Source organism: Mya arenaria, chromosome 9 (assembly GCF_026914265.1).
Source record: "Mya arenaria isolate MELC-2E11 chromosome 9, ASM2691426v1".
Classification (NCBI taxonomy): Eukaryota; Metazoa; Mollusca; class Bivalvia; order Myida; family Myidae; genus Mya; species Mya arenaria.
The window spans coordinates 71,394,247-71,409,391 of NC_069130.1; the positions used below are offsets into that span (position 1 = coordinate 71,394,247).

General features: G+C 34.9%; 1 protein-coding gene across 2 annotated transcripts in view; it reads left to right on the forward strand.

The window, feature by feature from the left end:
- Positions 1-3,831: 3,831 nt before the first annotated feature.
- Positions 3,832-15,145, forward strand: part of LOC128246863 (endothelin-converting enzyme homolog) — a 53,413-nt gene continuing 42,099 nt past the window's right edge. The window contains exon 1 of one of the 2 annotated variants that reach the window (XM_052965355.1): positions 3,832-3,891. Coding sequence is in view for 1 of the 2 variants with exons in the window: in XM_052965353.1 (XP_052821313.1) it covers positions 13,829-13,843 (15 nt within the window). In the remaining variant the exon portion in view is untranslated. Of the gene's footprint in view, positions 3,892-13,513; positions 13,844-15,145 lie in introns of those variants that run through there. The other variant, XM_052965353.1, reaches the window with a different exon arrangement.

Sequence of the window (15,145 nt, forward strand, 5' to 3'; positions counted from 1 at the left end):
TAAGTAGCTTGTCATATAGACTTTATATTAATTTACCATCATAAATTCTTAATCAATAAAATACCTTTAAAAAAGATATCCAATAAATATTGTAAAATTTGACAGAAATAATATGTACTACCGTATATAATCCATATGCGGGGCGACTTCTCTATATATATGGTGAGACTTCATAGTAGTACTAGTTTGTGTTGGTACGACGGCTCTTGTAATCACGTGTTTGATTCATGCATGGTTGTTAGCTACAAGCATGATTGTATGCTAGTCTAAAAAAATAGACGTGTTATACAGGATTCTTCCCATACCTAACGTCTAAACGGGTTGGTGCAAAAACGGGGTTTTCGAAACGTATTGAAATTTTATTTCGAGAAGAATTTTATGTTTGAAATAGGTAATAAAGGTTTATATTCATATTTTACCATGTAAGTGCAAATATATTTTGCACAAAAAAAGCATTAAATTGCAATAAAACGAAACTTGACTAACACAGACTACAATTATGCCAAGCTTAACAACAATGCATTGTTAAATTAAACCACAAAGGTTACACTTGAATTATTTTTAGACAATACCTTTCTCTTATTACACTTAATGCACCAGTCAATTGTAACCTCGGCCCCCCAGGTCCGGGGGTATACCGGGGATAGCCGGGAAAAAGGGCTGTGTTTTTATTTTCTAGGTGCCCCCGCAGGGCCGGGTGATCGCGATGGTTTAGTCATAACGCCAAATTTAGCGGAGATTGGGCCTTATATAGAGTCTCTGGGATGCAGGGGCATTTGGCAGGCGTTTAACGATCAGTTCGTCCCCGCAAGGCGGGGATTTTACCCGAGGTTTGCTGGAATGTAAGTCAAAGTCCCAGCTATTCCCTTGGACCTGGGGGGAGGGGGGAGGGGGGGGGGGGACCATGGTTACAATTGGCTGGTGCATAAGTGTTTCATGAAACCAGTCATCGATATTAGACTTTTGGATGGACAAGCCTGAATTCTTAAACTTTTGCTTGGCATCAATTTTTTTAACAAGCCCTGCTATATAAAATTCAGAATTTTAACAAGCCCGGAAGACATTTTTCCAATGCAGGGGTTGCTAATTCATATTGATCTGTCAACAAAGCATCACCAATATAAACTAGTCCACCTAAATGGCCGTCAACGAGTCTTTTGACGATTTTTTTTTAATATGGCAGACTCGTGACGTCCACCATCCCAGCAAAAAGTAGCAAGCGGTCCTTGCGCAGAGAATCCTCGCGGCCACAATTTTGAAATTATCTCAGTTATAAATTCAAATTTCTACGAAAATATTATTGCCTACTATTAAACACGTATTAAGTTATGTCAGTATGCCCAAAAAACATGTTAAGTTATCATAAAACACTTACAAGTGTCGATTGTTTATCAAGTATCCCGATATCGGTAAATCTGGGACAAATCTGATTGGTTGTGTACATGTATAACGGTATTTGTGACCCATAATATATTAATGTGAAAATAACAACTCTAATGACATATTAAATCCAGTTCAGATCACTGTCGGATAAAAATTGAACAACTTTGTCATTATTATTTAACATCAATGCATATTATTACAGTATATCATTTCGCCCGTTGTTAAATGGTAGAGAGTTGTAGCGTTACAGGGATACGTAGGAAATGTCAAAATAATAAAAAAGTATCCCTGATCGCTCATTATTGTAGCTACAATATAAACTACCTAGCAGGTGCCCTTTATCTTTCCACTCAATAAACTTAGCGCTGGGCTCTGTCATTCTTGGCTAGGAAAACAACAGGTGGGACATGGACGCTTAGAGTCGCCAAATAAAAACTGTCTCTGAAGACTGAATCTAACATTCATCAACGTACAATTATTTGGACTAAGATGTATGCTATTAAGCATAATGCTTTAATGCACTGCTTTTGTAGATACATAAGCTTTAATAAATTAAACCATTCAAAAATAACAACTGGCGAATAGCTGGTGTTTAAACATAACAGCTGACCAACTTAAATCTTGTTTTGTTCATTTTTACAAGGATACACTGAATGTCTCCGAAAACTCGTCGTGTTGACATATAATAATTCTTTAAATTAGCATAAAAAAAAATGAAATAATATTTTTATTTCAAAGAAAAGTATATAGTTTCTTGTATAAACAGCTAATGGGCACATCATAATTGTAGAAACCATCACTGTATCTTCATTTTAATGAAATTTTCCGTTTCCGGGTCAGACATCGCGAAAACATATGACACTCTCAAAAATCAATCGAAGTAAACAACGTCTGGTCATGACCGTATCATACTGATAAGATAACACCTTTAAACATATATTTTACGATAAAATATTGTTATAAAGTAAATTAACAATTGAAAAAAGATGTTTCACTCACTTGATAATGCGCGTAACACAGCCAATCGAGACCACTGGAGTGTGACCAAAAAGGAGGCAAAAAATGGAAATTTACGGACGGTCACGCACTTCCCATACACTTGACCCTTCTGACCTCCAACTGAGGACAGTCCATTTTTATGATTTTATTTTTCGTTTCAAGTCATAAAACGAACTTTGAGACTACCTTAAAAACATGCCAAATGAGACCGTCCTCAGTTGGCGGTAATGGTCTCAATCGTTGCTGTTATTTCTAAGGATTGTCCTCAGTTGGCGGTGTGTGCAAACCCGCACGCACGCACGCACGCACGCACGCACGCACACACCAACACGCTCGCACGCACGCACGCACGCACGCACGCACGCACGCACGCACACACACACACACACACACACAAACAAACGCACACGCACGCACGCACGCACGCACGCACGCACGCACGCACGCACGCACACACACACACACACACACACACACACGCACACGCACACACGCACGCACATTGATAAACATAAGGTAGGGTGACATACAATTGGCTACTTTCAAAACACTATGATAACAACATAAATTATCTTGATTTTCCTCGCAAATCGTGTCTGATCTCTGTTGGGAAGTGTAACCAGTTAACATGGTTACCACGCCTTGTATCTTGTTGTCCTCTTTAACGGTACGAACTTCCCTCATCTAAACGTCGGCTTTATCTCTAGACAAACGCCACTCGAAATCTTGTTTACGTGTTTGTCTTAACGATATTTAGCTATATAATCACTGAAATTAAAAAATGACATAAAACACACAATTTTTACATTTGTTATTGGTTCCACATATAAGTCATGCAAGAAACTATTTAAGTTCAATGACAACCCCAATGTCCTTCCATAGTTTTACCGAACATTTCACAATCCACAAAGTCCATATTTAAACACTAGAAACGGTTTTTAATTTCACAATTCTTTTGTCGGGAGGCAAATAAGATAAAACAACATATATTTTGGTAGGTTTGAGTAACCCCGGGTTACAACCTTAAAGCCGTCAGACGCCACTAAATAAATTCCCTATATAGTCATTTGACCAACTTTCATTCGGAATTAGATTATTGTGTCTATTATAAGTGAATATTTATAGTTCTTCACGATTCCTAAGAGGAACACAATGAACGCCTTATAATATTAAAAAAGTCCCTTAACGCGCATTGTGGTGGCTAGGGCTTGTCGAAACAGTGGCAAAAACTCCATTTTACCAAAAAAGCAATCAACTGAAATGCAGAAAAGTAAACTTTTGCATTTGTCTTGTTCAATTTTTACGTTGAATCTATATTAAACACTCGAATAAAGTCTGACATTCAAATGCATGATCACTCATTGTAGTAAATTCGGTGCTTTGATTCCTTAAGCCGTTATGTCTTAGCCCTTCAAACATCGTACATTTCCGCCTGCAATCGGGTGTTTCCGACTATGTTAATTGACAGATGGCGCGGAATATCTGACCAACCTTCAGCTAAATAACAAGGTTTTTAATCTTACAATTATTTACATTATAATGTAATCTACTACATACGCTATATACCACACGATTACATTGTTGACTGCTTTGATGTATGTATATAGCCTCGATATAGATTTTTCTATTGAATTGACATGCATTTTCGCGACTTGACAGATAATCGTTAGATGTAAACAAGCCGAAGAGATGACAGATTTTTAAAGATACACAAGAAATAAAAAGGCCCTATTTACAGGAGCTGTTTCGATTTCACTAATATGGCACACGCTGAAGGAATATGTGTAAGAATAAAACAATATACACTGTGAATGATGATAAAAATTACACCTTTCTTTGTACAATCTGACATCATCATGCAAAAGTAATCATTATAAGAACTAATTTTGCTTGAAGATTGAAACATTTTTGTAACAAGTTTTTGCACCAAAAATTGGAAATATTCATTATTCAAATTACATACGTATAAACCATGGATAGGAAACTTCATTCTATGTCTTCATAGATTATTTTGAAGCTCAGTAGCAGTATCATTTCATCCGAGATGATAATTTTACTTGCAGAATTGTTATGAGCATGCTAAGGACTGTTGGCAAATCATTTTTTCAGATCATTGTACCGATATTGGCAGATACTATACATGGCATAATGGGGATCTTTGATAAATTCTCTAACTTATTAAAACATTTCTCACTTCTTCAGGAGGTCAGATCCAAACAGTGTATTTGGTCCGAGTAAGCCAGATATTAAAGCAAACATGGGTGAATGGCTTTTCTGACATTTTTTCAAAGTACATTTCTAGCTGAATTTGGTTTGATTCCCTTCAATAGAGAAATAAATGGAACAAAATGTGTTTGTTTACACTTTTAACATGAAAGGTATGTAACTACATCGATTGATGGCTTTAGTAACATTGGCATTGTAAAATCAAGATCAGGCATCACTCGGGTGAGTCTTTATAAACTTAGTTCATTACTTTAAGGTTTTTCAATTAATTCTGACCGCCTGTTTTTTTGGCAAATAATCCATAACATAGAAAAAAACAGTAAAAGATCATTTGATAATTGCATAAACATACAAGTGGTTAACATACAGTGCTTATGGAAATTAATCGAAGATAAAAAAACAGGTGGAATTTCCTTAAACATGTTTTGCACTAAGAATTGTTGGAAAATATTCGTCTTATCCATTTCAATGATAATAGGCAGTTTTCAATCAATGATTTATAATTGTCCATGCTTAAACCAATTGGAAGGTATATTTCATGCTTTAATGTGTCAAAATTGGGAATATGCATCATTTAAAAATTTCAAATCGGGTCAGAATACTCATCCTGTGAGATGCCTCGAAAAAGGCGTGGATGATTTTGGTAAGTTCTTAAATGGACAGAATTTGATTTTTTTTCACTGATTTTATAGCTGCAGAAGCTGCATGAACTATCCTTACTTAATCTCTATGATGTCTGGAAATGCATCTCTTGTTGATGGTGATTTCCATCTACGGTATGTTTTTTGTTTGCAACATGTATCCGAGTTGAAGCCCCATGGATATCGAGTGCACAAGTTAATGTGTTTATTTCCAAGTCCCAGTACCCGATAGGGAATGAAAGAAAATCAACAAAAAATTTAGAAATGTAAAGAATGACTCACAATTTTTATTGGTATTTTTTAAAATAACTGAAGTCCGAAAAAAATGAAATCAATATTTACTTTTAACAGTGCTGTTTTGTCAATTTTGCTTTGTTTTTTATCCATTTTACCGATGTAGTGAGTTTGACATGCCTGTTGATACAGCCCCATGTAAACCTCATGCAGTACAGAAACAGTCAAACAAATAACAGATTGATACTGCATCAAATAAAAATATTGTTGGATGTAATACAGACAATGTATTTCATTCAAAATTGAAAGTGTTTCAGACAAATTTGTTTCGTTTTTTGCTTAAACATGAGAATTGGTTTACAAATTGAAATAAAGGATTCATGTTCCTAACATTGTGTTTGAACCAAAGAAGTGGTTAATAAACAGTATTTGAGTACATGTATATTCAACTTAAAAAAGTATTTTTAAAAAACAACAACAATTTTATGAAACAACTAGAAAATTATCATTTCCCCGATGTATTGAGAGGGAAAACTTGGAACTGGTCACACATTTGTGTGGGTTCATGCTGCATAAAAGAAGGATGGCACACTTGATGGGATATACCCTTCTCCTTCATCATTTTTCACACATGACCTGTCGTTCATTCAGAATGAACACTTGAAAATGAGATTAATTCTTTAGTGGAACAAGACATATTACTCTTGTATTGGGAAGTCCACTAGTCGCTACATTGCTGGTTTTACAGTGTCTGGTAAGGAAATGAGGAAAGAGATGACATAGGTTGTACCGGAGTTTTTCTGCAGTTGAGAACCAGATATTGTCCACAGCTGAGAACCAGATATTGTCCACAGCTGAGAACCAGATATTTTTAGCTGTTAAACTGGCTCCAAATTAAACCTTATTTTATGCACACTAATGACATGGGCTAGGAAAATATTTGGAAAACTCAGATTCAATTACAAAGTGGCCACTATGACAAACTGTGATTAGGTCTAAACAAAACAAATTTGTTTCTGGTTTGATATCTAACTGAAAGTATTTTTACCTTGACTACGGTATATTTATATTGCTATTTTGACTAACTCAAACCAAATATGTTTCAGCAAAGTTGAAACACTAAGTGTTTCTTTTCTGAATTTTGTAATGAAAATATGTTGCTTTTAATGTTTAGAAAAATTATATTTAAAGTTTGAAAAATGTATGAATTTGTCTAAAAATGTTTACGTTGGAAAGGTCTCGGCAAGCTGCGTCCAAAGCAGTCGCATTTGGGGGTCCAAACCGGGGAGCCAGGCCCATGCACAGGCGCTATGTGAAATTGTTAAAATTCAGATTGAGCCCAAAACATTCCTTTTCTTGACTATCTCTTCTAACTAGTTTTAGGCAATAAAGTTATTCAACACAGCAATGTCCAAAGAATTTCAAATATAACTTTTGCTAGATACTGAAATAAAAACAAAATTGAATGATATAGAATCAAGGTAAAATTGTTTTAAAATGGCATCAGCCAATAATAAATTGGTTATTTCCATGGTTTAGCCACAGTAAGTAATTGCTTCAGTTGCGTAGCCTCTACTCTGCCTTGTTCCTTTTTAGGCGACTAAATATCTGTCTATATTGATTGGTAGACCGTATTGGATTCTCTGAATAGGAGGCAGTACCGGGGATTGTATATACGTTAGGAGTCGCAAACTTTCCTTAAAGGCTTTAACATCACGCAGATGAGATAATGTAGTGTGTATGTAAATAGCTACGTAGACAGTCCGTGGGATACAGTGGGAACTTTGAATGGATATTTGTAGTGGTGTGTTAGAATGGACCTTACAAAAAGGCTGTGACAAGTTGGATTTATAAATGATTTTTTAAATAATAATAATAGTAGAAATATTTTAGTCAGTGGTTAGAGTTTGAAATCTGAAAAAGCACAGCAGAAAGATAATTTTGAAAGTACAAAAATTAAGGTACACAATAAGAATTGTATGTGAAGCAGAAAATTGTGAATATATTTAGATTGCTACATTAAATCTTGCTTAATTTCAAAGAATTGATTGACTGCACTGCACTAAACGTGTGTGTATTTGCATAATTATTCAGGCCTACATAAGTTGTGGAGATTCATTTCACGATCTTTGTTACAATTACAGCCTAAGTAAGGCGAAGTTTATAATGTTGACCTTCTAATCATTTAATGTAATAATGATTAACCTGTTAATAGATCATGGAAATTGAAACCTGGATGCAGAAAAAACAAAACAAAAAATATAACATCGAAAGGAAGTACTATATAGTACAGGGCTTCCGTTAAAGGAAGTTTGAAAGTATGGTATATTACTGGTCCCTAGAAATGGGTTAAAACTTCCAATATTGATTCCTTGAAAATACAAAAACTTCCATAATTTTGAAGAAAACTTCCAAAGTTGAAAACTTGGAAATTTAAAATATCAAAACCTTTTGTCAATATTACTTTTTTAGTCACATTTTCAGTCAGTTTAACTGTTTTTAAGTAAAATGAATGATTATAATATAAGTTAAAGTTGCAAATTATTTGATTTTTCATATACTTGTTGAAAAATAGTTGAAGAAGATATTGTATTCGAGAGACTTAAACTTCCACATTTCAGTGTAAAACTTTCAAAAACAATTACAGGAATTTCATATTTCCCAGTTTCAAATTCAATTAAAGGAAGCCCTGATAGTATAATTGGTTATTAAGAACAATCACAGACATCATGATAATATTGATTCTTTGACGATGCAAATGAGGGAGATGCCTTTCATTCAGAATCCTAGGGAGATTTTGTACCTATAAAGGATTTTTAACAGTGCACTAATTTCTACATGTACTGTTGCCCTCCTAGAAACAAAATTTCTTGTAGGTTTCTTGATGAATTGTGCCCCAGGTTCTGTAAATTTATACTAGTCCCTGATACTTAATTGTTTGCATTGATTTAAATGTGGAAAATAAAATTGAGTTTATTTAAAAAATGAATAAGGAAATAAATGAATAAATAAATATTTATTTAAATAAATAAATAAAAAAGCCGCAGTTTCAGTAATATATTGATGATGTTATTATGATAACAATCAAGCAAGTACGTTCGATTAACGCCTCGAGCAAATCGAGGCGAGCAATGAAATCAAGGTGAGAAATTTTTATCTAGGACTGCTAAAATGACATCAAGCCTGGCGAAATTGAGCCAACCGTTTGAATTTCATATGAACATTTGTAAAAAAATAGCCCTTTTAATCCAGTTTGAGCTAATCCAATATCGAGCCTAGCGATATCGAGCTAACGAGTTTTGACTGTTATTGAATGGATTTAGGCAATCCAATGTGCTTTCCTGTCTAATAAGAATTAATGAGTGGGTTTAAATTGATTCTATATTATTACTTTATTTCAAACTCAGCCCTGCTAGGTTACGGTATTAATGTTAGAAAGAAATTAAATCAAGCATCGCACAATTTCATGCTGAATTCCAATTAACTGTCCGTTTCTCGAAAGGATAGAATTTTCCTCTGGTATTGGCATGGAGATTTTAAAGTTTCAAGTTGCCATCAATACAAATTACGCACTTCAAAAATTTAGTACATTCAGGATTTCATTTCAAAACCGGTTTTAATGACAGTATATTAAGTGGTCTATATTTATAAAAAAACACAATTTGTATTTCCACATTCAATTTGATGTTTTTTTATAATTCACAAAGATACATGTAATTCTATCAAGATTTTAGAAGAGTATTTAAAGGTGGAGCAATTACATATGCCCCAGTGGATTGATAATACTCCTTGTAAACATATATTAGGTTTAAGAGGTTTAGCCTCCATAAATGGAGACAGTTCACTCTGAGAACATTTCCTTGTGTGCCTTGAGCCTTCCGTATTCTTTCCCTAGATCTTGCGCCTAAAATTCTTTGAGTATTATTCCGAAATGTTGGGTTTTATGTCTTCATTAAAATGAGCATTGATTTAAGATATGTGACCGGTTTAAATGTTCTTTACAGTTTTAGTTTTTATTTCCATTATGTCTTGTTTATGATTTTTGTGGGACCTTTTTAGCTGAAGGATTCAATAAGTACTGTTGAAATGTTTTCCTTGATGAAATGGCGCCCAGAATCTTTAAATGGCCTTTATAAGGCATTATAAAGTGTTTTCCATATGATGTTTATCCCTGCAGACGCAAAATAAACAGGCATTAGAACTGATTGCAAGAGATGTATATTCGCATCTTTTGGGGTTTCCCTTCAACATTAAGTATGTTAAATGTGATGTATTGTTGTGAGTTTTTGAACAAATGAGATTCTGAGAGACTTGCTTGCTTTTGGCTTAGAGGCTGTTCCATGAAGAATCATACAAGCAATTTCATACCATAGGAGCTGTTATTAATCCCACGTCACGGAGTGGGGAGGCGATTATAGGAATGCACTTCATCTGTTTGTCAGTCTGTCCGTCCGTCAATCTGGAACATTTCGTGTCCAGGCTATAACTTACTTATACATGTATGGATTACCATATTACTTGGTACAAATGTTGTCCTCATTGAGATGATGTGCAGTGACCTTGACCCAGGTCCATTACTCAAAGGTCAAGGTCACACAAGACATTTAAATGTCAGAGTACACATACTTGTGTCCACGCTATAACTTACTTATGCATTGATGGATTACCATATTACTTGGTACAAATGTTGTCCTCATTGAGACAATGTGCAGTGACCTTGACCCGGGTCCATACCTCAAAGGTCAAGGTCACACGAGACATTTATAGGTCAGAGTACACATACTCGTGTCCGCGCTAGAATTTACTTATGCATTGATGGGTAACCACATTACTTGGTACAATTGTTGTCCTCATTAAAACCATGTGCAGTGACCTTGACCCCAGTCCATAACTCAAAGGTCAAGGTCACACGAGAAATTTAAAGGTCAGAGTACACATGCTCGTGTCCTCATTGAGACAATGTCCAGTGACCTTGACCCAGGTCCATACTCCAAAGGTCAAGGTCACACGAAACATTTAAATGTCAGAGTACACATACTCATGTCCGCGCTATAACTTACTTATGCATTGATGGATTACCATATTACTTGGTTCAAATATTGTCCTCATTGAGACGATGTGCAGTGACCTTGACCCGGGTCCATACCTCAAAGGTCAAGGTCAAAAGAGACACTTAAAGGTCAGAGTAACATGCTCGTGTCTGCGCTTTAACTTACTTTTGCATGGATTACCATATTACTTTATCGAAAATACTTAAGGCTTGCTATTTCATCGATGTTATAAATCAAGGACTCATTTTCCTTCTTTTTTTAGCCAAAATAACCTTGACATTGATCTGACCTACACTACACACAATATGAATAACTTTAACAAATATCCTTTTATAATATGTTCACATATCCAAGTATATTTAGGTTACCGATCAAACAATTTTTTTTTCTATATTCCCACTCTTGACCAGTGGTTGTGTACAATTTTGGTCATATTCAACGTTCCAGTCAGGTTGCGAGAAAAACAAAATATACTAAAAAACAACGGCGGGGGATATAGCCGTCCTTTGGACTGCCTTGTCAATTTAGTGTTAGTACTATACTGTTTATACTGTTTAAATGTTTCTCTCTAAGGAACCAAAACCCTCCTGGATTTTTTGATTAAACAACAGCCCCCCCCCCCCCCCCCCCACCACCCTGAACTTATTTGTGTAATTTCTGAATCCATTATCCAGGATTTTAAGAGGTTCAGAAATTAATGTTTTCTGGTGTTATTTAAAGATTGGTAAAAACCATGGTTTTTCAAAGAAAAAAGTTTATGAATTATTGGTCTGAATGCTGCCTTGTTGTCAGTTACAATCTCAAGGCTTCCTCATGAATACAGTTCTAGTTAAAAAAAAACTTCAATTTTTTTCTTGACTTGAAAGCCCTTAAAGCTGCACTTTCACAGATTGACCGATTTGACAACTTTTCTTTTTTTGTCTTGGAATGAGCCAATTTTTGGCTAAATCTGGAAATCAGTGATAGAAGAATGCTGACAAAAGAGAAGATTGCAGTTCTTCAAATTTAAGGTCGATAATTGATATATATGGCTAAAAGCGTTAAGAAAGCTTTAAAAAAAAAGTTTTTCGGCAGTTTTCCAAACAATTGAGAATAACGTTCTATTGTGAATCATCTTATATGACTGAATAGAAGGCATTGGTGATTCCAAGACAAAAACTAAAAAAAAAATAAGAACTGCCAATCTGTGAGAGTGCAGCTTTATAAAGGCAGGAAAGCTCATTTTGAATGTGCACTGATAATACTGTCATACAAAAGAAAATTGATGGAATGACTGAACATAAAAAAAAATCTGATGTAATTCACAGTTTACAATGTCTGGCTTGGTTCAATATGATGTATTAAGTTCTGCTTGTTTTGAGTGCATGGAAGCATTGTGAGATCACATGACAATTGAAAAGCTGCATCAGTGACAGCACATCGCCAATGTTTGTTTACCAATTAATGCTTTATGTGATCTTTTTCAATACACCCAGATTCTGGGAACATCGTAAACAGCAGTTGCATTTTTGCCATTATTTCTTAACTTTTCATGCAAAATGCCATATTTTCTTTACAAAACAGCTCAATTCAATACATACTAGCTAGCCACTTACATGTTAAGCGTAAGTCTTTTTTTTGTCTTTAACCATCTTTAATATTCTGAGTTGACAAGTCTATTCACTCTGGCTGAAATGTTTGCCAAGTTATGTCCCTTGATGTACTCTGAAAACACAGATAACGATTGACATCAGGTTTCAGTGATTGAGATTAATTTTTTTATACATTCTATAAAATAAAGTCAAACATAGAAAATTAACACCTGAGGTGTTTGTAATACTGTTCAAACTGTTTTAGCCCAACATTTACTAATTAACTTAAATAACCATCCATCATCTAATCACTTTCAAAAGGTTCAGCCTTACATAAAATAATACCTGTAAACCTCACTCAAAGAATAATGTAATTGATTCTGAAATTGATTTTGAAATGAATCTCCATCAATTCCATGAAAATCGATTATTTTCTTGGCTCTGAAGTTATGGTCTGAGAATTTAACATTATTTACAGCTTCAACACATCAAGTGAATAATTATGTTAACATGTTAAAGGCGCACTCTGTCTGATATTTTACATTTAGACTTTAAAGGGACTCGCTCATGTTTTGTAAACAAAAAAGTGTTCTGATTTTAGTGGGGTGACTGAACCCATGTTGGTCATGTATGAAAAATTTGAAAAGTGACAACAAAACCACACACCCACAAGGGTTCATACACAAACCTATGTATAACATTACCTTAAAGCCTTTTGTTGAATCGTTTTACGTATGCTTTTCAAAATGGTGGACTTCGAAGACAATATTTGAGCGAATATCAACATTTGTTGAAGGGATCCAGCTGTCTTAATTACTTTTAATTAACACACCTGATTTGCCACACTTTATTTCAACATCCAAAAAATGCATTATTCAAATGCATAAGGGAGTTTCTTCATAGATAGGTTCTGTCCAATTGCCTAAAGCCTGTTTCAGTTTTCTTGTTGCTCTTCCACATTTCATTTTTAGCTCACCTGAGCACCAAATGCTCCATGGTGAGCTATTGTTGGGTAGGTGCCCGGCATCCATGGTATGTTGTCAACAATTGGTTCATAACATCTTCTAAACTGCTTGGTCAAATTTCACAAAACTTCAGGTACTCAGGTGAGCGCTAAAGTGCCATGTTGGCCCACTTGCATTAGCTTATCTAAATCTCAGAGAAAAAAGTGAGTTATATTGAAGCCTTGCAGGTGCTAGTGCAAAACCTATAACCTTGACCAGAACTAAAAACATTCAAGATATTTAAATGCAACTGAAATTAAATGCACATGAATATTCTAGCCCATAACTCTAAATGTATTAATTATTGAGTAATCCCTCTTTGTTGATTGAATTCAACCAGACTTTAGCATCGGTCTTAGCTCTGCTGCACTCTTCTTTTACAAGCCAACACTGACAACTTATAATGTACCTTTAGCACTTCAATTGAAGTGTGATAAATCACCACATTTGAACTGGAAGGTTTGAGGAAATGGTGGTGCTGGTGACAGAAAATTGTGACATACTGTGGTGAAGTACATAGTCTTATCATGATGGAAATTCCTGGGAAAGATGTGGATTGAGTGTACCATTGGCAATGAAGAGTTCATGAACAGGATTGAATTCATTGATATAGTTTAAAAGACATTGTTCTGAGATTGCCCAAGGATGTGAGAGCTGCAGAAAGTCACCCTGTTTTTTGAGCTACGCAAATGATTTGATCACAGAAACAATATTGTAACATGGAATTTATAAGGGTAAGTTTTCAAAACAAATTTGTAGAATAATATTTAACTGTCTCAGTAGCTGTTTTTAACATATAACATTTATTCAAGCTTGAAAAATAATTATGCAGAGAAAACAAAGTAAATTATAATTCCAATGAACAATGGAAAATGCCTGACATCATTTACCTTATTGGAAAATCCTAGTTTGTAAATAATCATTCTACTAGAAATGTATTGAATGATACTGTATATCAAGAGTTATGGCTCTTGAATAAGCAAACATTTGTATTTCTGAACTTGTTGAACTTGTGTCACTCATTAATTATTAGACATACACTCATGAGATCTTTCAGGAAGGTATTTGATGTTATTCAAAATTGTTGAACTCATATCGCACAATTATGAACAAAATAATGGCCCTTGGTTTTGTGACAAACCCGGCATATAGGGGCATCCCTGTTCTATGGACACATTTCTAGATAGCTCTTACTTGACTTTGGTTTAATCTACAAAGTTTTGTCTTGTGTGCTGTCCTAAGACAACTTTTATTAAAGGCATAATGGATTTTGCTAATTCAGTTTCCGATATGACAGAAATCTAACAAAAGCGGCAAAAAATAACCGCGGGCTGTATTTATAAACATCAATAAACAGTCCATTTACAGGTCGTTGTTTTATCACGCAATATCATTACTAATTGCAATACAAGAAGTTTGCCTCCGGCATCGAGTCAGCATTGATTTCGGCTAGATATAGATTTGTAATTTAAATCTTAGCAGACTACCTGCCAAGACTTTTATAGCTTGATAGAGGAATTTTTATTTTAAAATAAGGAATGACATGGAAGTGAAAAGAGATAAGAAAAATATTCACTAAGCAATAAAATGCAATGGTATTTATTGAAACTGTAATCTGCATCAATACACTTGACAATATATTGCTCAACACAAGGCGGGGGTGGGGCAGGGTGGGGGGTGGGGCAGTGTAGGGGGTCGGGCAGGGTTGAGATCGGGCAGAGTGGGGGTGTATAGGGCACTTTAGACAATGGACAAAATACCAGCTATAACAGTTGGGATCAACCTCCAGCCAGGATTTTACAAATTACTAATGGACTTGACTGCCCAATAATGTCAGTATCTTTAATAGTGTCTGGAACAGTCCTCAGACCCATGCCAACCCATGGATTTTGATTTGTATAGTCTCCTCACATCTCTCATAGAAAAGGAAATACCACCAAATTAATCTTCTCAGCGGTGAATTTTCAGCTTTTAGATATTATAATGCATAATTACGTTCAGTCATTTCTTAAATTAGACAGAGAGTGTTTCGTAGG